Source organism: Triticum urartu, chromosome 2 (genome assembly GCF_003073215.2).
Source record: "Triticum urartu cultivar G1812 chromosome 2, Tu2.1, whole genome shotgun sequence".
NCBI lineage: Eukaryota > Viridiplantae > Streptophyta > Magnoliopsida > Poales > Poaceae > Triticum > Triticum urartu.
In genome coordinates, this window is record NC_053023.1 from 40,107,252 (window position 1) to 40,135,246 (window position 27,995).

Genomic DNA, 27,995 nt, shown 5'->3' on the forward strand with positions numbered 1-27,995 from the left:
GTGTGTAGCTGCCGGCAATTTGATAGAATTGGGATATTGTGTGCCCATGCTCTTAAGGTTCTTGATTTGATGAATATCAAGTCACTACCACCACAATATGTGCTAAAGCGATGGATGCGGGAAGCAAGGAGTGGAACTATAAAAGATAACATGGGAAGAAATGTAATGGAAAATCCAAATATGGCTGCAATGCTTAGCTACAGATTTGTGTCTCACAAATTCCACAATTTAGCACATCGAGCGACTAACTTTCCAGAAGTAATCATGTTAGTAGACAACACACTTGACATCCTTGGTAAGCAAGTTAAAGACATAATCAATGGATGCACAAACACTTCTAGGGATGCATGTATAGTCTCTGCAGATGCTAGTCCACCAAATCCAAATGACTTGTTGAGTACGGCGTGCCTAAAGAAAAAGGAGGTTCAAACAAAAACTTCAAAACGCAAAAGAAATTGGTTGGATAAGAAGCACAAGGCTAGGAAAAAGAGACAAAACAAAGCTACATCACATGTTGGGGAAGAGGCATGTAATGATGGTGCACATGTTCAATCAACACATATTTCAGTGGTATGTAGCTAAATAACAATTGCGTTTCCAATGGTATAATTGTTTCCATTATTTATGAGAACTCACCGGATTTCTTTTCCTACAAGATGCAAAAGGTTGGTGAAGGGGCATGTAGTGCTGGTGCACAAGTACAAGCACATATCATAGATGATAGTGTTTCTGAGGACAAAGGGGCATGTAGTGCTGATTACAATGCCAATTTTAGCTACACTCAATTGTTGATGGTAATATTCCTCATATATATAGTTTCTTTACAATCGGGATATGGTAATGTGAAAAAGAACTTATATTTTTACTTAATTTACAGGGACCAATCACAGATGATGTTTTTACTAGGTTATGGTGACGTACTTTGTTCTTGGAATTGGAAGCCATGCATGTGCTCTAACTTGAGTAATCCTAAAGAAGCAATCAACTGGAACAATTTCCATCATGGAATGTCAAGTGTTTAGTTTGGGTCGTAGTTCACTTTAGTCAAGTTTAGTTGATCTCTTTTGTCTGATGCATCATAATTTTTTAACGAAATGTAGCAACACTGCTTTCACTCATTAAGAACAGGAAACCCTAGAGTCAAGAAATTATAGAGGAAAACAAGGGTGGTAAGAAATAGATCACATCAGATAACACGAACGAGAGGTTGCACGAGGAAGACCACCATTGTAGAGGAAGAGTTCCAATCAACCAAGACCATTCATGATGCTTCAATGCTATTGGAGCAGTCGAAGGGCAACGAGTAACCGATTCCACACCCGGACGAAGAGCCACACACATCCGAGGCTACATGACAACAATGAGACACATCCAAGGCTACATCACAACAACCAAAGGACATCAAGGAGCCGAGTCCACACCCAGATAGCTTCACAATGTACACCCACCATGGTGATAGCAGAAGAAAAGCTCCGATTAGAAGACGACCCAAACAGAGAAGATGGAGCATCTCCAATAATGATGTAAAATACATCACCAAATTGTGCTTCGAGTAAAATTCACATCACGAAAGTGAATGTTTACATCATCAAAAACCTTTAACTCGAAGAGATGATGTAAAATAGGGCACACGTGCTCCAATAGGTGATGTAAAGTAGGGCAACCACACAACAACCGCTCCACAATTTCATACACTGAACCAAATAACATCAAAATCATCTCAATAAATCCTAAATCATCATCAATAGTCGAAGGTGGTAGGTTACGTAGGCGAATTTGAAGGTATAAAGAACGCCTTGCGATGTACTAGTACAGTGGAGGTGTTGTGACTAGTGTGTGCAGAGTTCTTTTGGTAGATCTTGAGTTCAAATCTTGGCATAACCATTTATTTGTTTATTTTTTCAATTAAAAAGAATGTTTTTTTCCAATTAATATTGGATATGGATTATTGTTAAAAATATATGTAGGATGTTATTACAAATAATATATGAGTACACATTGGTTGAAATAACATCTTATATTATAGGATGGAGGGAGTACATAACTATTTTTAACAATTCCTAGAAAGATATATATGATGCCTAGGGTAAAATGTGTTAGTAGATATTGGAGAGCACACAACTTGACAAAACTTCAGCATATCAATGTTGTTCTTTACATATTTCAGTAGAACAATAATAGTGCAGGTTTCAGAAAAATTGAAGCATACGGTCATGTCTAGAAGATAACAAGTGGATCATCTTACATGGGTAGATGGCTGCATTTTCTAATTGGATAAGAATATCTCTTGTAATCTGAAATACTAAGTAGATATGCTAAACACGAATCATGCACATCGTATTACTTTGAGCCCCTTCCCTCTTTCAAATTAAGGTCCATTTCTGATTCTCTTTTTTTTGTTTGTATTTATGGGTTCTTCCACTATCTACAGACTGAATTGTGGAACTACTGAGAAGGGGAGCTTCTAACTTTGTTGCTTTCAAAAGCGCCTTTTGCATGCATATTTTGGTTGTAAATTTATCCAATATAACATATTTTATCTTTTATATTTTAAAATATGTTTTAGTTAATGCATAAATAAAATGAGATTGTTTAACAAGCTAGCACCGGAATGCTTCAATAGTAGTGTACACGGCAAGGTGTATGCTTTATCTGATTGTGTTCACTCCAATATCTGTTACCCCCTCCGTTCCAACCAAAGTATACACGGGGGTACCTCATTTTACCCTAGGGCATCATACATGTTTATACCAAAATATACATGGGTTAAATATACATGAGAGTACCTCATTTTACCCTAGGCATCATATATGTTTATATATTTCTAGGAATTTTAAAAAATAGTTATAGATAAGTAAAAGAATGTTTTTTAAACAATAATCTGCATCCAATATTAATTAGACAAAATGTCTTTTTAGTTGAGCAAAAACAAAAGAAAAAAAAACAATTGCTTGACCTACCTGAAGAACATTGGACACGCTAGCTACTACACACCTCCACAATGGTTCAATCATACGTAGCAAGGCGTACGCTTTATATCATTCCAGAATTTTTTTAAGTAGTTATAGATAAGCAAGCAGAATGTTTTTTAACAATAACCCAAATCAAATATTAATTAGATAAAATGTTTTTTTAGTTGGGCAAAAACAAAAGAAAGAAAGAAAGAAAGAAATTACTCGACCTACCTAAAGAACACTAGCCACCACACCTCCACAATGGTTCAATCATACTACATAGCAAGACGTATGCTTTATATCTCAGAATTCGCCTAGGTGACCTGCCGCCAACGGCTGTGGCGGTAGCCCGGGTCTCATTTCGACGACGGAGTATGGATCAGGAGCCTACCGCCGTCGACCATGGCGGTAGCCCATTATAACCCACCTTTAACGTGTATGGCGGTAGAAAAAAAAGTCAAATCCAAATTTATTTTCAAAGATGAGTCAAAATCGCGCTAAATTTTGAGGCCAAAACCGTCATTTTGGCCTTGGTTTAGAATCATAGGCAAAAAAATGATGGTGGAGCACGGGGAAGCATCGATGGAATGCAGCAGCGAGAATCAAACAGTGACGCGACGGGCGCCTGCCGAATCCCACTAGTACAAATCTAGTGGCGACAAGGAATCCCACACCCACACAGTGCCTGTCTGATCTGAGATGAAAAAGCAGAAATTCTCCCGAATAAAGCGCACTCCCCTCCACCTGCACGCTCGGCCCAACCTCTCTCCTCGTCCCCTAGCATCCGGGCTCGGAATATGACCCGTCATCCCCGACGCCGCGGTGCGGCCGTGCGGGCAGCGTCACCTGCTCTGCTCCACTCGGATATGGCTGACAATGGCGAAAATACAGTCCATGACGAGCGGGCATCGCATTCGCATCCCGTCGGCTTCTTCTGTGCGCGCAGGTGTGCACCGGTGATCGGATTCCAGTTCTCCGGTTCACCGTCGCCGCCTTGAGATCGCCGGGGAACGGCGCACCACGCGCCAATCAGAGACTCTCCTAGTACCACCTTCTCCCACCCCATGTCGCGCATCTTCTTGCTCCTGCTCCTGCATCTCCTCCTCCTCCTCATCTTACCACCCGCCACCTCCGCCACGCCGCCGTCGCCGACGGCCGTCCTCCTCTCCTTCCTCGCCTCCCTGCCCGAGGCCTCCCAGCGGATCCTCCTGCCGTCCTGGCAGAGCAGCACCAACACCAGCTCGGCGGCCACCCAGCACTGCGCGTTCCGTGGCGTCACGTGCACCGCCGCGGGGGCCGTCGCCGCGCTGAACCTCTCCGGGCTGGGCCTGGCGGGCGCGCTGTCCGCGTCCGCGCCGCGCCTCTGCGCGCTCCCGACGGCCCTCTCCTCGCTCGACCTCAGCGGGAACGGCTTCGCCGGCCCCGTCCCGGCCGCGCTCGCCGCGTGTTCCGGCGTGGCCACCCTCCTCCTGGCACGCAACCGCCTCACGGGGCCCGTGCCTCCGGAGCTGCTCTCCTCGCGCCAGCTCCGGAAGGTCGACCTCGGCGGCAACGCGCTCGCCGGGGAGATCCCGGCTGTGCCTGCCGCCGGCGCCGGCGCGTCCGTCCTCGAGCACCTTGACCTCAGCAACAACTCCCTCGCGGGCGCCATCCCGCCGGAGCTGCTGGCTTCTCTCCCGGGGATCCGGGTGCTGAACCTGAGCACCAACGGCCTCACCGGGCCGTTGCCCGAGTTCCCGGCCCACTGCCGGCTCACCTACCTCGCCGTCGACAGCAACGGCGGCATCACCGGTGAGCTCCCCGGAAGCCTCGCCAACTGCGGCAACCTCACCGACATAATCCTATCCTACAACAAGATCGGCGGCACGGTGCCGGATTTCTTCGCGTCCCTGCCAAGGCTGCAGCAGCTGTTCCTCGACGACAACAGCTTCGTCGGGGAGCTGCCGGCGAGCATCGGCGAGCTCGCCGACCTGGAAAGCCTGGCGGTCACCAAAAACGGGATGACCGGACCTGTTCCGGAGGCAATCGGGAGATGCAAGTCCTTGACGATGCTGTATCTGAACGGCAACTGGTTCAACGGCTCGATCCCGCGGTTCGTCGGTAACCTGAGCCGGCTACAGAGGTTCTCCATGGCCGACAACGGCATGGCCGGAACAATCCCGCGAGAAATCGGGAAGTGCCGGGAGCTGGTGGAGCTCCAGCTGCAGAACAACAGCCTCTCCGGGACGATCCCGCCGGATTTCAGCGAGCTCGGCCGTCTGCGGAAGCTGGCCCTGTTCAAGAACACGCTCCATGGGACGGTGCCTCCGGCGCTGTGGCAAATGCCGGACATGGAGGAGCTGCAGCTCTACAACAACAGCCTGAGCGGAGAGGTTCCTGCCGGGATCACGCAGTCGAGGAAGCTCAGAGAGCTCATCCTGGCGTTCAACAACTTCACCGGCGAGGTCCCGGGAGCGCTGGGGCTGAACACGACCCATGGGCTCGTTCGTGTCGACCTGACCGGCAACCGCTTCCGCGGCGCGATCCCGGCCGGTCTCTGCACCGGCGGCCGGCTCGCCGTGCTTGTCGTCGGACACAACCAGTTCAGTGGGGGCATTCCCGGGGAGATAGCGAAATGTCAGTCTCTCTGGAGGGTCAGATTCAACGACAACAAGTTGAGTGGGAGCTTGCAAGATTTGGCCACGAACACCGGGTGGTCATTTGTGGACCTGAGTGGCAACCGGTTTGATGGGAGGATACCAAGTGTGCTCGGCTCATGGCGCAACCTCACCATGCTTGATCTGTCTAGCAACAACTTCGCCGGCCCGATACCGCACGAGCTCGGAGCTCTAAGCATGATCGGGACTCTGCGATTGTCGTTGAACCGGCTCACCGGACCGATACCGCCAGAGCTTAAGAACTGCAAGAGGCTCTTCTATTTGGACCTTGGAGGTAACCATCTGAATGGAAGCATACCAGCAGAGGTTGCAACACTCGATAGCCTGCAATATCTTCTGCTCGGTGGCAACAAGCTCACCGGAACAATCCCCGACTCCTTCACTGCAACACAGGGCCTTCTTGAGCTGGACCTTGGTGGCAACTCTTTGGAAGGAACCATCCCTGTTAGCTTAGGAAACCTTCAGTACATCTCAAGAAATCTGGACCTTAGCAACAACAGACTAAGGGGCCAGATTCCAAGTAGCCTCGGCAACCTTCGGAGCTTGGAGGTGCTCGACTTGTCGGCAAACTCGTTATCCGGTCCGATTCCATCACAGCTTTCCAACATGATCTCACTCTCTGCGGTGAATGTTTCGTTCAATGAGCTCTCTGGCCAGCTCCCTGCTGGCAACTGGGCTAAGCTCGCCGACGAGTCCCCCGACGCTTTTCGCGGGAACGCTCAGTTGTGCACACATCCTGGCAATGCACCTTGCTCAAGAGACCAGTCTCGCAAAACCCGAAGGAGGAACACACAAGTTATTGTGGCATTGTTACTGTCAACATTCACAGTCATGGTTGCAGCATTGTGTGCTATCCATTTCATTGTGAAGAGGTCGAAGCGCCTATCGGCGAAAAATGGCTCGGTGCGCAACCTCGACTCAACAGAGGAGCTGCCAGAGGATCTGACCTATGAAGACATCCTCCGGGCCACCGACAACTTGAGCGAGAAGTACGTCATCGGCAAAGGCCGGCACGGCACGGTATACAAGACGCAGTTTGCCGTCGGGAAGCAGTGGGCGGTCAAGACGGTTGATCTGTCACGGTGCGGATTCCCCATTGAGATGAAGATACTCAACACGGTGAGGCACCGGAACATCGTCAGGATGGCCGGGTACTGCATTCGAAGAAATGTTGGCATGATCCTCTACGAGTACATGCCGGAGGGGACTCTGTTCGAGCTGCTGCATGAGAGGACGCCCCAGGTGGCTCTAGACTGGACGGCCAGGCATATCATCGCCCTCGGTGCCGCGGAAGGCCTCTCATATCTTCACCATGACTGTGTGCCCATGATTGTCCACAGGGATGTCAAGTCGAGTAATATTTTGATGGATGTTGAGTTGGTGCCGAAGATTACAGACTTTGGCATGGGGAAAATCGTCGGCGATGAGGATGCGGACGCGACGGTGTCGGTCGTCGTTGGCACCCTCGGCTACATTGCTCCAGGTAAATTTGACAAATATTCTGCATACACATTTGTTGACAATGAAGCATTTTATGTTTCTGTGAAATGTTTATGTAAAACTTCAGAGTTAACGACATGTGTTGCCATTTGTGTTCAGAGCAAGGCTACTCGACGAGGCTGACCGAGAAGAGCGATGTGTACAGCTACGGGGTGGTGCTCCTCGAGCTCCTGACCAGGAAGATGCCCGTTGATCCCGCGTTCGGGGACGGCGTCGACATCGTGACCTGGATGAGGTCCAACCTGACGGTGCAGGCGGACTATGGGAGCATCATGAGCTGCCTGGACGAGGAGATCATGTACTGGCCTGAACATGAGCAGGCGAAGGCGCTGGACCTGTTGGATCTGGCCGTCTCGTGCACGCAGACGGCTTGCCAGTCCAGGCCGTCGATGCGGGAGGTGGTGAACATCTTGATGAGGATAGACGAGAGTATCATCATTTCAGAGCATCATCACAAGTGAGACAGTGAACCGTTGTAGCATTCCGCGGAGCTGCAAACCGGACCTAAGTGCAAGTACTCCCAATGGAGTGTGGAACTGCCAATGTGCGACGCCTATGTGGTTTTGCTCTGTACTTCTGTTCACCACTGACCAGCGGAGAGGAGAAACCCGTGGTGGAGCGTCGTCGCCCTACGATGATTTACTGAGCTTTCTTTTGGTGGTGATTACGAGCACTGATGTTTGATAACTCGATCAATTATAATCATTGGCCTGATGGTACTGGTCGCAAGTTGGGACGAACATCGAAAGTGCCGTTCTAATCCCGAGCTCATGTGAGCTCGGGTGAACAGTAAAATAAAAAATTGTTTTTTATAAAAAAATTCTGATTTTTGTGTGTGAAACATTGACAAATGCTTTGATAACTTGCAAAATTTCATCATAAAATGCGGCTCGTGAAAAATGTGGCAAAAAGCTAGAATAAACGCTCAAAAATGCATTTAAAGAATAACATTTTGGAGCATTGAATTTGTTTTTTTTTGCCATATTTTCCTCGAATGTTATATGGTGTTAAAATTTTGCAAGCTATCAAAACATTTGTCAATGGTTCACACAAAATAGTTCACATTTTTTTTGATTTTATTGTTCACCCGAGCTCAGGATCAGAACAACCGTGCTTATGACTCTGTGAAAGGTGCCAGACATAGTGTCTGAGATCCTGCTTGTAACTCTTCGAACTGCTTGTCTTTCCTAGTCACCCTGAACATAATTTAGAATATGGGCCAGGCGAATTTTCAAAAAACAACCATATACGGCTGAATTGACTGACCGAAATTCTGATTTGCTCGATGTCCCTAACACAGCCCAACTCATGCATTTGTTCACAGACAATATGGTGCCCCAAAACACCGATTGGGCTCCATCGGAAAGAAAAAACACTAATTGGGCTGAAGCAGCTTACAGCCCACCAACCTGATAAAAACAAAACATCAAGAAGGCACATGCTCCCCTAAAAAACATCAAGAGGGCACATGTTGTCACCTCAAAGAATAAATGCATTGTATCACCCTTAAAGAAGAACAAAAATAAAATAAAAATAAAAAATATCAAAATAATAAAGTTTTTGAAGAAAGAAAGAATTAATGGCATTGGTATTACCATTAAGTAGAAAGAAAAATGATTAAAAAACATGCACACAACATGGATCTTGGTGATATAAACTTGCACCAAAAGCATATATAGTTGATATAAAAATTATAAATACGTCGGAGAGGTATCATGGCGTGAGGAGGCTTGGCGCGCACGGAGGACGTCAATGTGGCCTCGTACAGATCACCATGCGCGCCCATGGTGTGAGGTAGCGGTCGTTGTGGGCATGGAACAATTTGGTGGATGGTTTTCCTTTAGCGGATAGTAATTATTGTTGGTTATCACGGTATTAATTAGTAGAGATACAGCGGTAGTACCTCCGTCCTGATTTACTAGTCCCTTTGTATTTTGGGTCAAATTTTGCTTTATTTTTTGGGTTGGGACATGCTCTTCCCGTCTCCGCTGGCGTGCCTTCACGATCACAACAATCCGGTCAGTAGAAAAAAAGCGTCCGTTTTTCCTTGTATTATTGTATAAATACTACTATAATCATCAATATCAACAAGATCTTCTTCTGTTTTCGGAGAATATCAACAGAACTAATACAAGTAAATAAAGTACTCCCTTCGTAAAGAAATATAAAAATATTTAGATTACTAATTTAGTGATCTAAACACTCTTATATTTCTTTACAGAGGGAGTACACTTTAATTAATTCAGGCGGCATCCACAACATAGCGAAACTGGGATACAAATTAGACATGAGCTAGCTGCTACTTCTACTTGGCAAAGAGAGCTCTCCGTCCAAAACACACGAAGCATTGACACATGCATGCGTGCATGAAGGAACAATGACAAACTCGCATGCATCTGCAGGCAGCTGCCATTGGGGAAGGTTCATGGGTGGAGCTAGCTTGCCGGCCTCGGCTTCGACTTCGTGCACGTTGACGTTGGCGACCTGGACGTTGACGTTGTTGTGGACGTTGTTGTGGACGTCGACGATGCCTAAAAGGATGCGGGCCGCGCCCCCGCCGCCCCCCACCTGCGACCTTGCCGGCCAGCATCCTGCCGGCGGGCTCGACGGAGCCCAGCTGCAGGAAGGCGCCGACCAGGACGAGCAGCAGCATGGTGTTCCGAGCCACGGAAGCCATGGATCGATCACGTACAGGCTGCTGGACGGACGATGAGCTTGCCTTGATTCTATTTCTAGGTGGCAATGAACTCAGAGGCCGGCCGGCTAATGTGTCTCCTGCTGTGAGCGTTGTTTGTGCTGTCGATCGACCGTCGCTATATATAGGGAAGCAGGCGGAGGGCTCGAGCAGTGGTCGGCGTGGATGATATAGTTGATTAATCCTTTACAAAATGCAGCAGTTTACAGCTATGTGTGTTATGGATCGGCATATATATATGACCATAATGTTACTACTTACTCCGTACTGGCGTTGCGCCACTAATTAATCCAGCTATATACCAGGGGAACGTGCTAGCGTGTCTCTCGGTATTCCAAACGTGGTTGACTCACACGTTGCCGGCAGCACGAACCAAGGAATGATCGTAGAGCGCGATCTCCGAATATATCCTGCTGAATAAGAAACTGCATTTTTGACAGGAAAGAAGATACGAAGATCAAGGAGTGATCAGAAGAACTAAATATCAGAGTTTCTAATTGAATCATGGCGTATATATGAGCGCATGAGTGTTTAAAAAAATAAATCACGGTAATTATATTTGCCAGTTTTGCTAATGGTCAGGTGCCTGAAAAAACTGTTTTGTTTCAGTCGATTTTTCCCCCTCAAGGCAGCAGCAGCTGACTCGGTTTTGTTCCGGTTGTTCTTTCTCTTTTCTCTCTCTTGTCTGGAACAACCCTATCGGCTGGCTGGAGCAGCCCACAGTCCACACACAAAGGCTTGGTCTGATCAATTATTTACTCCCTCCATTCTAAAATAATTTAAGTTCTAGGATTTTTCTAAGTCATATTTTAAATATCAAGCAATTTCCTAGAATAACCTGCAGATATCTACGATATCAAATATATATAATATGAAAATATATGTCATAATGAATCTAATGAGATAAATTTGGTTTTATATATGTTGATATATTTCTATATATACTTAATGAAGTTTGACATTCAATTATTTTGGAACGTATTAATAATCTATGTGTGTTTGCGAGTGTGCAAGGACATGTGTGTTTGCATGCATCCGTTGGTATGTGTCTCTCCACACGCGTGCATGTGTGTTTGTTAGTATGTGCACGATACGTGCGTGTGTTGATCAGAGAAAGATAGGAAAGGCGGCATCATTGATATGAGATGTAAACTAATTTTAACGGTCAAGAGACGATTAATCGCTACATGTTATATTATATATGAAGGCTATCTTTGTTATGAAATGAAGCATATGTATGTATCATTGGATTTTGGGACATGTGAGACACATTTCATCCAGAAAGGATAATTCAACATGCTAATGATTTGGTGGCAAGCTCCTTGTAAATAATTATATGCTCTAGAATTTTCTTATTTATATAAACTATAAACCAATATCAAGATAGACCATGTGCTTCAGAGATCTCTACCAGGATACTTGAAGATGCATAAATAGATATATACACTATGTCCATGTAAGTATAAGAAATAAATCTGCAAAAGAAAATATTTGTGTGTTTATATTTTTCTCACATTTATGAAGATTAATTTTAAATATCTTTTAGGGCTTAATGTAGCGAAAGAAAACAAAAATAACGTAACTTCCATTACAAACACATTTCAAATTTAGCACACAACATCTTTGTTAAACAAGACCGTTATTAATATTTAGCATAATTAACATCTAGTTAATATCACAAATTACCTACAAAAGTATATCAACTATGATTGTGATATTATAAAAATGAGTTATAAGTAAGTATAAAAGTTTATTATAAATAATGGGAGTGTCTATTTCATATCTAAGTCGTAAGACTCAATTGACATTAATTCGAATTTTTATTCAATACTAAGATATTAAATGTATGGATATAACCTTGTATGTATGAGTGATGTGTTGGATCGGCTGAGTTGGGAGCCAACGGTCATGTTGAGGGCCTTGCGAAATGTGAAAAGCAAAAATAAGAAGGCGCAGAGTAAACTTGATGTTATTGAATGCCTAACAGGGTCTGAAGTAATTGCCATTTGCCACCATGATGATATTTATTTCAGTGTAGCATTACACAAGCTATCTGTAGGAAAACTGAGATTGATATTTATTTCAGTATATGCATCTTATAAATTTATTAGATGTGCATGGAGTATCACTACCATGTTCATTTATTAAGCATATGGTACTGTCTTTTTATTGATCGATTTGCTTGGTATGCTTCTTGCAACTTATCAAGTCACTATTTTATATGAATATCACTTCTATTTGTGTCTACAATTTTGCATACCCGTATAGTATTTTCATGTATTACCATGAATGTTTTTTGGAGGTGCAAAAGTGCAAGTCCCAAGTGTCATTCAACGCATGTGTTGGCGCTTGTAAAGTAGATTTCCAATGTCGTTGGTCACTTGTATTTCGAATGAAAATTTTATAACAGCTCTTCCACCTCGCAGGCGGATCCCCGCCAAAGCGCACGAGGAAGGGCCGTTGCACGCGCGCGCGTCGTCACCTGGAGACAGGCCGGCCGAATTAATTGGTGCGGGCCCTCACGTGTATGCCTGTCAGGCCCCAGTCCGATATCCCCGCACGATCCGCCTGCGGGGTGTGGAGTTCGTTCGTGCAGGCGTGATTACCGACGCCATGCTTGCATGTAGGTTTCCCACGTCGGCCCTGCCTCCTCTCCAAAGCCCGACCCATCCAAGGAATTCAGCGCAGGCTAGCCCACGTCGCGGCGATCTCGTGCCAGGATCACGTCTTAACATTTTAGTCCCACCTCGCCCCCCGAGCAAGTCCCGCACCTGCTTAAATACCTTCATCTATTTGATTATTACAAGCGTGGGTCTTCCTTGCACTCTACGTGGAGGATATACAGGATGAGTATGATTCATCATCTGTATTCTTCAATTGGAGAGCATGTATGACTGATGTATTTTTTCGGATTTATCAGCCTATATTTTGTCTTCGGGAGCGAAATATAATTCCTCCAGTACACCTATTTCCAAATTTTCTCGTGCAAAATAAACAAGCTACACGCTAGCCATGAAGAAACCATGATTCTTGAGGTTGCACATCAAAAAGTCACATAGAAAATGCAAACCAAATATCCCAAACTCACATAGAAAATGCAAACCAAATATCCCAAACTCATACTGTTACAAGGGAGTGGACCACCAAATAGCTGAGTCATACATACAAATAGTTATGATGAAATCACTGACTAACTGACAGAATGAAGTGTATTTTAGAGACAAGGTCACACGGTACTATACATAGCAACAGTGCACATGCCAACATCAGGTTGATCGTCGACGTACTTGTTGTTTGATCATGCGCACAATGTTGTAGCCATCTGGGAAAGTATCTAGTGCTCCCAGGCCTAGGGTGCTCCCGGTGCTCCGATGCGAAAAACATTTTTTAAAATGTTCAAAAAATTCTGAAAAAATGCAGCACATCGATGGAACATCGATGTCTCTTGTCACAAAATTTCAAATCAAAATTCGAAACATTGCTCGAGATACAAAAATGACAAATTTGACATCAATGTGATAATGGGCCAAAACTAAAGTCCAACTTATGTTATGTACAAAAATTTGTCATTTTTGTATCTCGAGCAATGTTTCGAATTTTGATTTGAAATTTTGTGACAAGAGACATCGATGTTCCTTCGATGTGCTGCATTTTTATTCAGAATTTTTTAAACATTTTAAAAATGTTTTTCGGACATTTGGAGCACCGGGAGCACCCCAAGCCTGGGAGCACTAGATACTTTCCCATAGTTCTGCTTCGAGATCCTACACAGAAGGATATAATTAATGCCATGGAATATATTTGGACACATGCAAACAATAAATTACGACATATTAGGTACCTCTAACAATTTGGTGCGAGTCCGTCGATTGTGACCATCTGCCACATGACAATTGCCACATCTACCATGTGATCTTGTCTTCTTCATCTTTGCCTGTAGCCTTTTCTTCGGAGCACCTCGGCCTAGCACATGCACGGGATCCAGAACCTTATCGAAACCTTCACCATCAACGTTAGCCGATTGTGGCATCAACGGGCCAAACCTAATGCTGTTATACCCTGAGCAGCTTGTTCAATTGTTGATCCCTTGCAAACATCTTGTCCTTCCAAAACCCTTTTTAGATGTTGAAATGCCTCATCAGAGTGGCATGCCTTGAAACATGTTGCGTGGCTAAAATTCCTTAACTTACAGTACCTTTGCAGGGTTGTAGAGTATTCATACATCTCGCTCTTTCTGGTCGGTGCGAATGCACATTTTGCACTCATTGTCCACCTAGTGGGAACACAACACCTGAGCAGTGTTTCTTCTTGTAAAATTACTAATATGTAAAATATGTGGGAACATGGTGTGCCTGCGCATTCCAATTTGCGGCAAGAACAACTGATCCTGCAAAGCAGACCTTCCTTCGACTCCATGCGCACTTTGATATTTTTATCCATTTTTTCCTTTTTAGACACAACGTATGTGGTAACTTATACTTCATCAAGTACCTCTCTGATCTCACATTTTCTTACAACATTTATGCTCCATAAGACCAACTTAAACACAGCAGGAGTGTAAACTTTTGCGGCATGTTTCTCAAGACTTGAAGCATTTTCCTCTGTGAACGGAACGGACTGCAAGGCCTCAATGTCTATGTGGGAACATGGTGTGCCTGCGCATTCCAATTTGCGGCAAGAACAACTGATCCTGCAAAGCAGACCTTCCTTCGACTCCATGCGCACTTTGATATTTTTATCCATTTTTTCCTTTTTAGACACAACGTATGTGGTAACTTATACTTCATCAAGTACCTCTCTGATCTCACATTTTCTTACAACATTTATGCTCCATAAGACCAACTTAAACACAGCAGGAGTGTAAACTTTTGCGGCATGTTTCTCAAGACTTGAAGCATTTTCCTCTGTGAACGGAACGGACTGCAAGGCCTCAATGTCTTGGAGAGCCTCATTCAAGCGTTGCGACGCAAGGCAACGCTCATAGTGCTCTAGCATTTGAAACAACATCATCTTAGCCTCAAGATGCGTATGTAGCACTGAGTTTAAACTCTCACTCTGCTGATTGCTGCTCAATCCTAGGAAACAACGCCCCTCAAGATATGGAGCACACCACAATTTTCTCGTCTTATACATCTGATGCAGTCAAGAGTCCTCACTTGTTACTTTATTCCATTGTAAGAATTGTAACCATTTTCTCTCATGCTCTTCAATGGAAGATGTATTATATATGAAAGATCTGAATTCCTCCTTTACCGCATCATCATGCAGATGGCATACAATGTTCTGCTGAATATGCCATATACAGAGCCTATGGTTTGAGTCAGGCCACACCACCCTGATTGCTAGCTCTCTGCACTGCAAGGTCCCCATCCGTGATCACAGATATAGGATACTTCTGTCCCATAACATCAGAAAAGGTCCATAACGTCCACTCGTATGCCTGGCTTGTTTTATGTGAAATGATACCACATGCAAAAATAACAGTGCTGCGGTGATGATTCAACCTGACAAACGACACAAATGGCAGATCGTACTTATTGGTTCTGTGTGTGCTATAGGAAATAATAACGTCTCCGAAAACCTCATAGTCAAGTCGGGATTGACTATCACACAAGAACAGTCCCTTCAAATGGCCAGCTCCATCAACCAAGTACCTGAAGAAGAAAAAATCTGAATCTAGCTCTCGCCTCGCCACCATGTGATTGATCACCGTTTGAGCCTCTCCGGAAGCAATTGATTCCTGCTTGTTAGCATGGCAGAAATTGTAAATGTCCCTCTTCATGCATCCAACCTCATCATATCCACCGTATTGCATGCACAAAATGTCCATAATATGGTGTTTCCTGGTCCCTGATTTTTCCATGTCTGCAATGTCCGCTTTCTGCTCATCGCTAATTCTTCCGTGTGAACGCAAAAGACACGACAGATCCCGTGGGGCTAGAGGATGGTCGTGTTCATCGATGAAATCCTTCACAAACCACTGACATGTTTCCTCCTGTCTTGCAATCACCAATTTAGCTTTACACCCTACACGAGTTATACTCCATGGCCTCCTCTTTCTATCTTCCATCTTCCTCTTCATGTCCTTCTCTTCACGAACCCCTTCACGACTACACACAAATTTCCTTAAAATTATATGGCAGTTGGATCCATCCCACTTGACATAGCTTCTCCGGACACTAAAACCTTTCTCAAGACCATATTTGTTATAGAATTTATAACCTTCATCCTCACTATTAAACATCTTGTTGGCAATATGATAGTACTCCAACATTGACTCATGACTTACATCCGCCATGTTTTCCTGCATCGCCATTCAGATGAATAAAAATCTGAAACGACAAACAAAAATGCATGCAAAACCTAGTACGAATTATTGCGTGGAATTTTAAACTTTGCTCCTTGTACATGTTATGGCAAGCGATCATCAACGTCCATAAACTGGGTCCCCCATAAACTAGTGAAGTGACCATGGATGATGAAAAATTCTAAATTGAATTGCATGCACTAGGGAAACCTAAATCGATGATGACTAAACAAATATAAGTAGGAAGTGCAGGCTACGAATCAAAGTAAGTTGAGATTCGGGTGATTCATACATTAGGATGCAAGTCCGGAAGCGATGGGATCGGTGGTGGTGGTGGGGGGGGGGGTTCCTATAGCGCCGCCACCGACACTGCTGCCACAGATGTCATGCCTTATTCTTCTTCTTTTCGCCGGGCACGTCTTTTATAGTGAAGGGGACGAGGAGGGGGACGAGGCCGACGCCGACGACGGTGAATTGGTTCCTCTCGCCGGGCTCGTCCGACAGAAGGAAGGGGACGAGAACGAGGACTTGACCTCCTGGATCGACTAGACGTGGTTCTGGTCGTGGACGTGATCGGTTGAAACTACAATATTTTACCCTAGACCATTATGCCTTCTCGGATTAAACTAATTAGATTTATTCATTTTTAATCCCCCACCAGATCGGACGGCTAATAAAAATCAGAGGGGCAAGTACTCCCAGTATTACGCCAATCACCGTAAAAGACCTCAATGTTCAGGGAAATCTTTAACGAGCAGAGCATAAGAGAGATAATCTCACTTGATTTTTCATAAGTTTTTTGTAATTAACCTTAACTAGAGTTGTACTTTTATTGTGCTTCTTTGATCATCAAAGATACTAGAGTTGAAGGAAACTCCTTGTTGGTAATAAGCTTTCTGATTAAGGATCACATTTCATTGCTCAAACTTACATAAAGTCGGAAAGAAACACTGGGATATATACTCTCATTTATGCTACTTCCGATAAGTAGATGCCACTGTTTTGTCTTTTGAACAACCATCCTATCCTATGCCAAATTTATTGCATCAAATGTGTTAGCAGTTGACCAAAAGTCACAAATGAATCAGGAGATACTGTACAAATCAAGAGGTAATCACAAAAGGAGCTCTCAAGTGGAAATAAACAATTGGCTCAAAAACAAAAGTGGAAATAAACAGGAATGAACGGTGGGACTGACAAGTCTAGCACAATTAATCAAGGAGTATTATAAAAATCCCTATGGAATATTACCGAGACAAGATCGTAACAAAATTAATTTGGCACCATATGTTGGGGATATAACTATTTGTGTAAGCCGCCCAGGAGGGGCCGGGTTACGCAAAGAGGGACTCATCAGAAGAAGAAGCCCAAGACCAAGCATGAAGATGGCGGTTCAATAAAGGGTCTAAGGCCCATGGTGGTAAACCGCCATGATAGCATGACTTGTATCATAAGGTAGAATTAACTAGTCACCGAGCCGGACACTGTCTATGAGCCGGCTAGGACTCTGTAGGCCGTAGGGCGTCAACCTGTGTATATAAGGGGACGACCTGTCGGCGGCTTAGGGCAAGAAACAACTCATCGAGAACCGGGCATAGCATATCTTGCTCCCTGGTCATCGAAACCTCAAGCAATACCAACCCAACTAGACGTAGGCTTTACCTTCACCGTAAGGGGCCGAACTAGTATAAATCTCCTGTGTCCCTTGTCCCGATTAACCCCTTTAAGCTTTCTAGTTGCGATGGCTCCACGACTAAGTCCTTGCAAGAGGACATCTGCCGTGACAATTCCACGACAGTTGGCGCCCACCGTGGGGCTAGCGCACGGTGGATTTGAGTTCTTGAAGGGCAACTTCGAAGGGCTCAAGGGATACACTGTGGGCCGGATGACCAAGAGTCGTCGCGGCAAGATCTACATTGACGACGAAGGCTGGGGCCCCGACGCCGGCTCAATTGAGTACGGGTACCGGGTCCCCTTCGGCGGAGTCCACGTCTTCATCGGCCGGATTGGTGAGCCGGGCCCTGAGCCGGACAACTGCACCGACTTCGTCGAGACGGCTCAGCGCCCGAGACCCGCCCGGGCTCAACCCGTCGTGAAGCGCGCCTTCGTGGGTTGCATCCACGGAGGGGAACTTTCTGAAGGATCTGTAGATGGTGGTGAGACGGCCGTCCTCTCCGATGGTGATTCGTCCGCCGGTTCGACAGATTCATTGTACCCATTGCAAGACGACGGGCTTAGGGGCTGTTCTGATGGTAGCAGTATACCGGACCCCTCTGAGTCACCAAACTAGGCAGGAGTCTTCATGGCTGGTACTCAACCCGGCCAAAATTCTACAGCCACAACAGCAATAACGTCCGGGTCAGGAGCAGCCGGGGCAGGAGGCCCCGTGCGCCCGCCGGCTCAGGTGCTGATGGATGTCATGGATAAGCTTACGACCCTGTTAACCGCCACAGTTATCCCTGCGAATCAAGATGAGAAAAATACAGAGGTGGCACAGGTTCGTGAGGAGATAGCCCGGGCCAAGGAGGCCTTAGCAGCTGAGGACACCAGATTGGCCACAGAACGGGCGGCTTTGGATGCACGGGTGCAACAGCTCCAGTCAGAGGCTTTCCAGCTTATGATGAGCCTGAACGCATCTAATGAGGTGATGAGAAGGAGGCACCAGAAAACTCAATCCCGTTTGCCCACGGTTTATGACCCTCGGAACCTTTTTGCTACACCCGGTGCCGGCCCTAGTAACCCGCCTGAAGCAAATCGGTTCATGACAGCCGGAGCGGGAGGACCGGCTCAGCCTCGGGAGATGGCACCTCCTCATGGGAATATGGCCCCGCCCTGCTATGTACCAATACCACCGGGTCACTTTTCGAACCCCATGGAGAACTTAATCGCAGCATCGGCGCATTTGGCGGCTCTCCCAGTGGACGGTGATGATCCGACGGCGATGGAGACCCGGAGGATCAGAGAACTTGTCCAGACGGCTCTGGCTCAGCAAGAGACCTATTCCTACAGCCGGGACAGGATTCATTCAACTCATCCGCCCTGGTTAGCTCTTTCTCGTCCAAACCGGAGCCCGAGTTACAACAGGCACATGGAGTCAGAAGCTTTGTCAAGAAACGCTCAACGCCGTAACCAGCCCGATGGTTATAACCCGGTGCAGGACCGGATACGTCAGGAGGATGAGCGGGCGGCTCAGCTAGCGGCTCAGCTAGCGACTCAGCCAGCGGCTCATTAGGCCTTTCCGGATTATCCGACGACTTCTGTTGAGACGAGAGTAGCTACCAGAACCGGTGGCGTTCCATGTCTGGTGCCGGCTTTATGCAATGTGCGTTTACCCAAGGACTTCAAAGGGCCTCGAAAGGTGCCAAATTATACGTCCGACTTACAGCCTAGAACATGGATTGAAAGCTATGAGATGGCCATGGAGCTATTGGAAGTCAGTGATGCAGCAATGGCTAAATACTTCATCATGATGTTGGATGGAACGGCCCGGACGTGGCTGAAAGGTTTACCACCCAATTCTATTAGCTCATGGGCGGAGTTAAAGGCCCGGTTCATTCAGAATTTCAAGGATACTTGCAAGCAATCTATGTTAATTGTGGACTTAACTAATTGTAAGCAAGAGGAGGGCGAGTCTACCACTCATTGGGTACGCTGGGTCAAGGAGATAATACATTCATCTGATAAGATGGATGCCGGCTCTGCAGTCCTCATGCTGGAGAAGAAGTGCCGATTTGAACCACTAAGGCAGAAGCTGGAATGGATCAAGCGTGATTGTAATGATATGGGTCAGCTGATGGCGGCTCTAGTCAAGTATGCCGATTCTGATAGTACCAAGGATCCCGCGTCTGATGAGGAAAAGACGGGGAAGGGAAAGAAGAACGGCAATGGAAAGGGTCAGCAACATAACCCTGCAAATCAAGGAGGCAATAAGCGTAAGGCTGATGGCAACCCAGAGTTTGTGGCTAATGCTAATGCATAGGGTAACAATCAGAGACGCAAGGGGAGGCCGCCTCCTCGGTCTGGCGGGTCAGGTCCATCTCTTGAGCAGTTACTCAATGAGCCCTGCCCGAGACACGGCACCCGGGAACGACCAGCCACCCATTTATGGAAGGATTGCGCAATCATGAAGGCCTTCAAGAATTCCAACACGTTTGATGGCAATCATGGGTCGGGCGGCGGCTCAGGAGCCGGCGGTTTTCTTGGCCCGGGTGGCGGTTCAAATTCTGGTTTTCAGGGAAATCAAGGTGGATATAATCAGCAGCAGTCTGGTCAGGGAGGTCAGCAGCAGCAGCAGTCGGGTTACCAGAGCCATCCGAAGTAGCTGAACAGTGGACAGTATCACGTGTTCACTACTAGCTTATGCAAACGTGACCAGAAGATTTATAAAAGGGCCGTGAACTCTGTTGAGCTGGCGGTTCCCCGTTATTTGAGGTGGTCAGAGCAGCCTATTGTGTGGAGTAGAGAGGATCACCCTCCCCGGGTTGATAATCCGGGTCAGTTAGCCTTGGTAGTGGCACCTCAGGTCGGTGGATATAAATTCCCTAAAGTACTCATGGATGGAGGCAGCAGCATCAACATCCTCTATTACGAGACCTTTCGGCGTATGGGTTTGACTGACAAAATTTAAAGACATCCAACACCGTTTTCCATGGAGTGGTGCCTGGTAAGTCGGCATACCCTGTCGGTAAGATTGAACTGGAGGTGGCCTTTGGAGATGAGTACGATTCTAGGGCTGAGAAGTTAACTTTTGAGGTGGTCAAAATCAAGAGTCCATATCATGCTCTATTTGGGCGGCTAGCTTATGCCAAGTTCATGGCGCGGCCGTGTTACGTTTATTTGCATCTCAAGATGCTGGGTCACAAGGGCACCATCATTGTGCATGGGAGTCGAAAGGTAGCCCTGGAATGCGAAGAAGGCGACGCGGCTTATGCCGAGTCTGTCTGTGCAGCAGAGGAACTGAAATTTTATCAAGATAACGTTGACCCGGCGGATATGACCTCCCTCAAGAAGCCAACCACGGGACATGACCCGGCGATGAAGTTTAAGTCAGCTGCTGAGACCAAGCTTATTGATTTTACTCCAGGCGACTCATCTAAGCAGTTTAGCATCAGTGCCAATTTGGATCCTAAATAGGAAAGCACGCTCATCGAGTTCATCCGTGAGAACCGGGACATCTTTGCATGGAAACCTTCTGACATGTCGGGTGTACCGAGAGAACTCGCTGAGCACACTCTCAATATTGATCCGAAGTATAAGCCGGTCAGGCAGTTTCTTCGGTGTTTCAACGAGGAGAGACGGAAAGCAATTGGAGAGGAGGTCGCCCGACTCTTAGCGGCTGGGTTCATTGTTGAAGTTTTTCACCCGGAGTGGTTGGCTAACCCGGTGCTCGTGCTCAAGAAGAACGGCACCTGGCGGATGTGTGTGGATTACACGGACTTAAATAAGGCTTGTCCGGCTAATCCCTTTGCTCTCCCCCGTATTGATCAAATCATTGATGCTACGGCGGGTTGCGAGCGTTTGAGATTTTTTGATGCTTACTCTAGTTATCATCAGATCAAGATGGCAGTTAAGGACCAGGAGAAGACGGCTTTCATCACTCCGTTTGGAGCCTTCTGCTATGTATCTATGCCATTTGGGCTCAAGAGTGCCCAGGCAACTTACTAGCGGTGTGTACAGAACTGTCTCCATGATCAGATTGGGCGCAATGTTCATGCTTATGTGGATGACATAGTGGTGAAATCCAGAGAGAAGGAAACCTTGATATCTGATTTGAAAGAAACCTTTGACAATCTCCGGGTTTATAAGATGATGCTTAACCCGGCCATGTGTGTATTTGGTGTACCTGCAGGCAAGCTTTTGGGATTTCTGGTCTCAAACAGGGGCATTGAAGCTAATCCGGAGAAGATCAAGGCAATCACCTCTTTGGCCAAGCTGGCGTGCATCAATGAAGTTCAGCGACTGGCGGGTCGTGTTGCCGCTTTAAGCCGGTTCATAAGCCGGTTAGGTGAGAAGGCCCTACCGCTATATTAGATGATGAAGAAGACAGACACTTTTGTCTGGAGTGACGCTGCTAATACTGCCTTTGAGGATTTAAAGAGGCAGTTATCTGAGCCGCCGGTCCTTGCGGCTCCCATTGATAGAGCCATTGCCGTTATATGTGGCTACTAACTTATGAGCCGTCAGTGTTGCGATCGTGGTGGAGCGCAAGGAGGCTGGCAAGGAGCATCCGGTTCAACGGCCGGTTTACTACATCACTGAGGTGCTCATCGAGTCTAAACAAAGGTATCCGCATTGGCAGAAGCTTGTTTACGGGGTGTTTATGGCAAGCCGGAAGCTGAAGCAATACTTCCAAGGTCACCCTATCACTGTGGTAAGTTCTGCTCCCTTGGGAGACATCATCCAGAACAGAGAGGCCACAGGATGAGTCGCCAAGTGGGCCATTGAGCTTGGGCCTCATGGTTTGAAGTACATGCCACGGACTGCTATTAAGTCTCAAGCCTTGGTGGATTTTATCAATGATTGGACAGAGTTGCAGGCACCTGAGGAGAAGCCAGATAACACATATTGGACTATTCACTTTGATGGGTCCAGGCAGCTAGAAGGCTCGGGGGCTGGAGTTGTTTTAACTTCCCCTCGAGGTGACAAATTTTGTTATGTGCTCCGGCTTATGTTTCCTTGTACTAACAATGCAGCTGAGTACGAGGCCTTACTCCATGGTCTCCGTATGGCCAAAGAATTTAAGCCAGGTAAGGTGCTTGGGGGACTCAGATCTTGTGGCTCAACAGGTGTCAGGCAAGTGGGACTCCAAGGATCCCCTTATGGCGGCTTACCGTCGTGAAGTTGATGCTGTGGCTGGGCACTTCAAAGGTTATCAAGTGGAGCACATTGATCGAAGGAAGAATGAGGCGGCTGATGCCTTAAGCCGGCTAGGATCTCAGCGTAAGCCGGTGCCGCCTAACACCTTTCTTGATGTTTTGCATAATCCTTCTGTCAAGTTACCCACAGAGGAAGACCTAGCGGTGCCAGACCCGGAGGCACAGCTGGTGGCGGCTCTTCACGTCATCCCGGATTGGACAGTGCCATATTTGGCCTATATGACCCGGGGAGAGTTACCTGAGGATGAGACCTTGGCAAGACAAATCACCCGGCGGTCCAAGTCCATGACAATTTTTCATGGTGAGTTACATCATGGCAGCGTCACTGGGGCATTTCAACGTTGTGTGTCGCCTGCGGAGGGTCAGGAGATACTTCGTGAAATCCATTAAGGGGATTGCGGTCATCATGCCGGTTCAAAATCTCTCGTGGCCAAGGCTTTCCGTCATGGTTTCTATTGGCTGACGGCTCATGCTGATGCGGAGGATCTAGTCAGTAAATGTGACGGATGTCAGAAATTCTCACGACGAGCTCATGTGCCGGCTCAAGAGCTGAGGATGATTCCAATTACTTGGTCGTTCGCAGTCTGGGGGCTTGATATGGTCGGGCCTTTCAAAAGGTCTAAGGATAAAAAGACGCACCTTTTGGTGGCAGTAGACAAGTTTACAAAGTGGGTTGAGGCAGAGCCGGTCAGTAAGTGTGATGCAACCACGGCGGTTCAGTTCATGAAAAATGTGATCTTTCGTTTTGGTTTTCCACACAGCACCATAACTGATAATGGCACTAATCTCTCCAAAGGTGCCATGGAAGAGTTCTGTCACCGAGAACATATCCGGCTTGACATTTCGGCTGTTGCTCATCCTCAATCCAATGGTCAAGCAGAAAGAGCTAATCATGAGATCTTAAAGGGTATCAAACCCCGGCTCTTGGTCCCCTTACAGCGGACGCCGGGTTGTTGGGTGGAGGAGTTACCTTCTATACTTTGGAGCATCAATACTACGCCTAACAGATCTACGGGTTACACACCTTTCTTCATGGTGTACGGAGCTGAGGCGGTCCTGCCAAGTGATATCCGGCATGACTCACCCCGCGTGGCGGCTTACATTGAGGCTGATAATGAAAAAGCTCGTCAGGATGCACTTGACTTATTGGATGAGGAGCGAGACTTGGCAATAGCCCGCTCGGTGATTTACCAGCAAGACCTGCGCCGCTATCATAGCCGCCGGGTTAGAAGCAGAACCTTTCAGGAAGGCGACTTAGTGCTCCGGCTCATCCAGGATCAATCTGATATGCACAAGCTGTCCCCTCCTTGGGAAGAACCCTTTGTGGTCAGCAAGAATCCGAACAACGGGTCATACTACCTTATCGATGTCCGAGAGCACAAAGACTCACATAAGTCGGAGGAGGAGACCCGCCGGCCGTGGAATATCGCTCATCTTCGGCCTTACTATACTTGAGCCACCGGCTCTCAAGATGTATATATATTTTGACGATGTATATATTATATAAAGCAATAAAGCAGGACCTATGTCCTTTTCACCCTCAAAGTTTACATGTCTTCCTTATTATGTGGTGGAAACAACCAACAGGGAGCGGATCATATCTGAATCTAGCTTTCCCTTTGGTCCGGCTTATGATCATATCTGAATCTAGCCATGATCACTTGGGGGCTTCCTGTTCAAACATAGGTCGTATTCAAACCGAAGAGAACATAGCTGTCGATACCCTCTTGATCGGCATACTGCCAAACCCACTTGGGGGCTTCCTGATCATATCTGAATCATAGCTTAACCCCTTTGGGTCTGACGTGGATCGTATTCGAATCAGCGTCATTAAACAACTCTTATGGTCACTTGGGGGCTTCCTGTTCAAACATAGGTCGTATTCGAACCAAAGAGAACATAGCTGTCAATACCCACTTGATCGGCATCGCCAAAGCCATTGGGGGCTATATGATCGTATCCGAATCTTAGCTTAACCCCTTTGGAACGGTTCACTTATCGTATTCGAATCATAAACCTTTAAATTTTGTCTATTATTCATCATACTTTGTCAGTGTAACTATTTGACTATCTTGAGGCCCTCTTAAAAGTACTATGGAGTGGATTTTGTTCCACCGGTTTAATATTGGTTGCCTCAGGTTGTTATGTGCCAGGGGAACATTATATGTGCTAACTTTCAGGAGTTAAAATTTACCCTCATAGGTTGGGTCATATAAGCCCGAGAGACCACCACAAGAATCACAGGTATGCTGTTGTGATTACGTTTAACAGATGTAGTCATAACCCGGCCTTTGTGTGATGTTTTGGTTCACACTCTGGGTTATCAGTACCTTATGTGACCCCCGATGCGATAAGTCGCCAAGGGAATTCTATTTTGTTTTTATATGCAGGACAAGGCAAGCAATTTTTTTGTTTAACATAAAGGAAATAGAAGATCAATATAAGCTGGAAGTGTATAGCGATGGCGGCTTAAGAAAGTATTGAGCGCCATAAACATGCGCGAAGGCATGGAAAAAGTCGAGAGGTTTTTCTACCCTATTACAAGACTCCCCGAGTCTGAATAATGAAGCATTGTTTTCACAAAGACATAAACATATGGCGCCTGGCGGTTCACTCCTTTGGTTGGCTTGAAGATTCCGGGTTATCCTTCTCCGCCTCTCCATCGACTACCCTGTCCTGGAAGGTGGACAATGCCCAGTCAATGCCATTCAAAGCTTCAAACTCAGCTTCGTCATCTATTGAACCGGCTGGGTCGACTTCAGGGGCGAAGCTATGCTTACGGATTGGAGGGATCAGGCTGACGTCGTCATAGAGAGGTGTTGGGATTCTCCGATTCTCGCTATCATAACCCGGCTGATACTTGGTAAGATCAGTATCATTCCCGATAAGAGTAGCCACAGGGCGTATATCTTTGACACAGGCGGTGAAATCCTATTCATCAAACAAGGTTCCATCCTCCTTCAGACTCGGGTATCCAAGAGCGAGGTCGGCCGGGTCTAGTTCGGGAATCCATGCTTTAGCTCGGCTCAACGCGGCTATGGCCCCGGCTCTTGCGGAAGCCCGCCTTAGTTCTTGGACGCGCTGAGGTAACACAGCAAGCCGCTTTAGTACGTCTTGCAGGAGGTGAGGAACGTCATTTGATAAAGCTACAACGGCCAAAGCACGTTGTGACCCGGTGTAGAGCTGTTCCACCAGAGTATAAACCGCCTTCAGCTTGATCAACATGTTCTGCTTGAGGTTTGTGCTCTTGGGGCCTGCATTATTAAACATAAGGTGAGCCGGAGGTAATAATTGAAGTGATCATTGAAAGAAGGTTTGCAATATTTAAAGTTTGTATGAGTAAACTTACCAAAGATTGCTGAGACCATTTGAGAGATTTGGCGTTTTAAGCCGGACAGCTCGGCCGTTGCTTCTGCAAGCGATGCCTCTACTGTCTCGACCCGGGTCACCAGAGAAGCCTTTTCATCAGCCCAGGTTTTCTTCTCCGACTCAAAGTTCTTCTTCAACTTCTCTTGTTCAGAGACGCTGAATTCAAACTTGGAGTTGGCCTTTTGAATTTCAAGTTCTTGAGCTGCCAGGCGGCTCTTCAGGTCAGCAATCTCCGACTCAAATTGACTTATGGTGGCCTGCATTGATGTCGGGTTATAGTCAGAATCATTGTAAGATAACATTAAGTCCCACGCACTTTACAAGCAAAGGTACTTGACACTTGGGGGCTAATGTGTGCTGAAGAATTCTAACTTACTATGCCGGGTCATGGAAATTAAGTCCCAAGCACTTTTGCAAGCAAAAATACTTGACACTTGGGGGCTAATGTGTATCGCAAGTTCAAGGTATCCTACTACAGCCGGGTTAAATATCTTCTTTCTAAGCCGGACAAGCAGTGCTAGGCAGTTTTCTAAATTCTATAGCATATTTTACTTATAAGCAATAGACTTGGGGGCTGGTACAGTAAGTATGATTAAGGAAAAGTCATACCTCAGATTTTTGGTGTATCTGCTTCACCATGTAAATTTTCAGGTCACGGCTGCTATGTACTTGACTGATGTAACCAGAGACGATCTCCCCAATACTCAAGTGAGTGTAGTCAGTCATGTCTAACTTTGCCTTTCGGCGCTCCAAAAGCTCCTCCTTGGCAGAGCACTTGGCAAGAACAGTGGGCTGACCCGGCTCAACAAACTGAGTCTTGAGAATTTCAACGTCCGGATCAATTGTCTTGGCCGGGTCAGGAATTTCCGGTTTATCAAAACCGCCGAGAGTTTCTTCAGCAGGCGGATCAGTGGTCGGCGCTGGAATGTCATAAACTGGTTCAGGCGGCGGCTGATGAGTGGAAGTGTCAGGAGCAGCTGTGCCAAGCTCCGGTTCAGTCACAACAGGGTCTTGGGCCAGCTTATCCTTCTTCGCTTTCTTTCTGGGCTTCACTTGCACGCTGTGGGCAACGTAGAAGAGTAAGTACAAAAGCATGAGTAAGGTAAAGCATAAGACAAGTAAATTTACATTACCCGGGGGCGGTTTTGAAAGCCGGCATGTTGGAATGCATAGACTCACCAGAGGAAGGAGAGGTATCCTGATAATTGGGGTCAGAGGAATTGAGAGGTTGACGAATTAAACCCGCCAAAGGTAAAACGGAACGTAAATCGGAGATAACCTCATTCCGACGCTTCCTGGTTATGTCAGGTAAGCCGGAGGAGAGCTCTGCATCCTTGCTGGTCCGGGTCTGCCTTCGGCTTTCATATAGCTGTTGCTTCAAAAAAAATTGAGGATCTTGGTAAGCCAAAGGATGTGAAAATCTTACTTTCCGGGTCACTCTTCGAATTTTCTGCCGCGGCAAGGGCTCGGAGTCGGAGGAGATTATAGTTACCTCTTCCTCGATGACTTGGCTGTTTCCCGTGTCTTCCTGAAAGGAGTTAATGTCAGTGAAGTGATGATAAAAGAGTCAAGGGGTTAAAAGTTACCTCTTCTTCATCGTCATCAGAATCTTCAAGTCTTAACATATCTGAAGCACTC

General features: G+C 46.5%; 1 protein-coding gene across 1 annotated transcript; it reads left to right on the plus strand.

Annotated features, from left to right (window-relative positions):
• The first annotated feature begins 3,675 nt into the window (after positions 1–3,675).
• On the plus strand, positions 3,676–7,851 carry LOC125535511 (leucine-rich repeat receptor-like protein kinase PEPR2). The gene is made up of 2 exons (XM_048698577.1): positions 3,676–7,094; positions 7,211–7,851. The coding sequence occupies exons 1-2, from the start codon at positions 4,019–4,021 to the stop codon at positions 7,570–7,572; spliced, it is 3,438 nt and encodes a 1,145-aa protein (XP_048554534.1). The 5' UTR covers positions 3,676–4,018; the 3' UTR covers positions 7,573–7,851.
• The last annotated feature ends 20,144 nt before the right edge of the window (positions 7,852–27,995 follow it).

Bases quoted from the DNA above. Each gene is read 5' to 3' on its own strand.
- LOC125535511 (XM_048698577.1), top strand. From the start codon at position 4,019: ATGTCGCGCATCTTCTTGCTCCTGCTCCTGCATCTCCTCCTCCTCCTC. The intron at 7,095-7,210 runs GTAAATTTGACA...ATTTGTGTTCAG, and splicing joins CCTCGGCTACATTGCTCCAG to AGCAAGGCTACTCGACGAGG.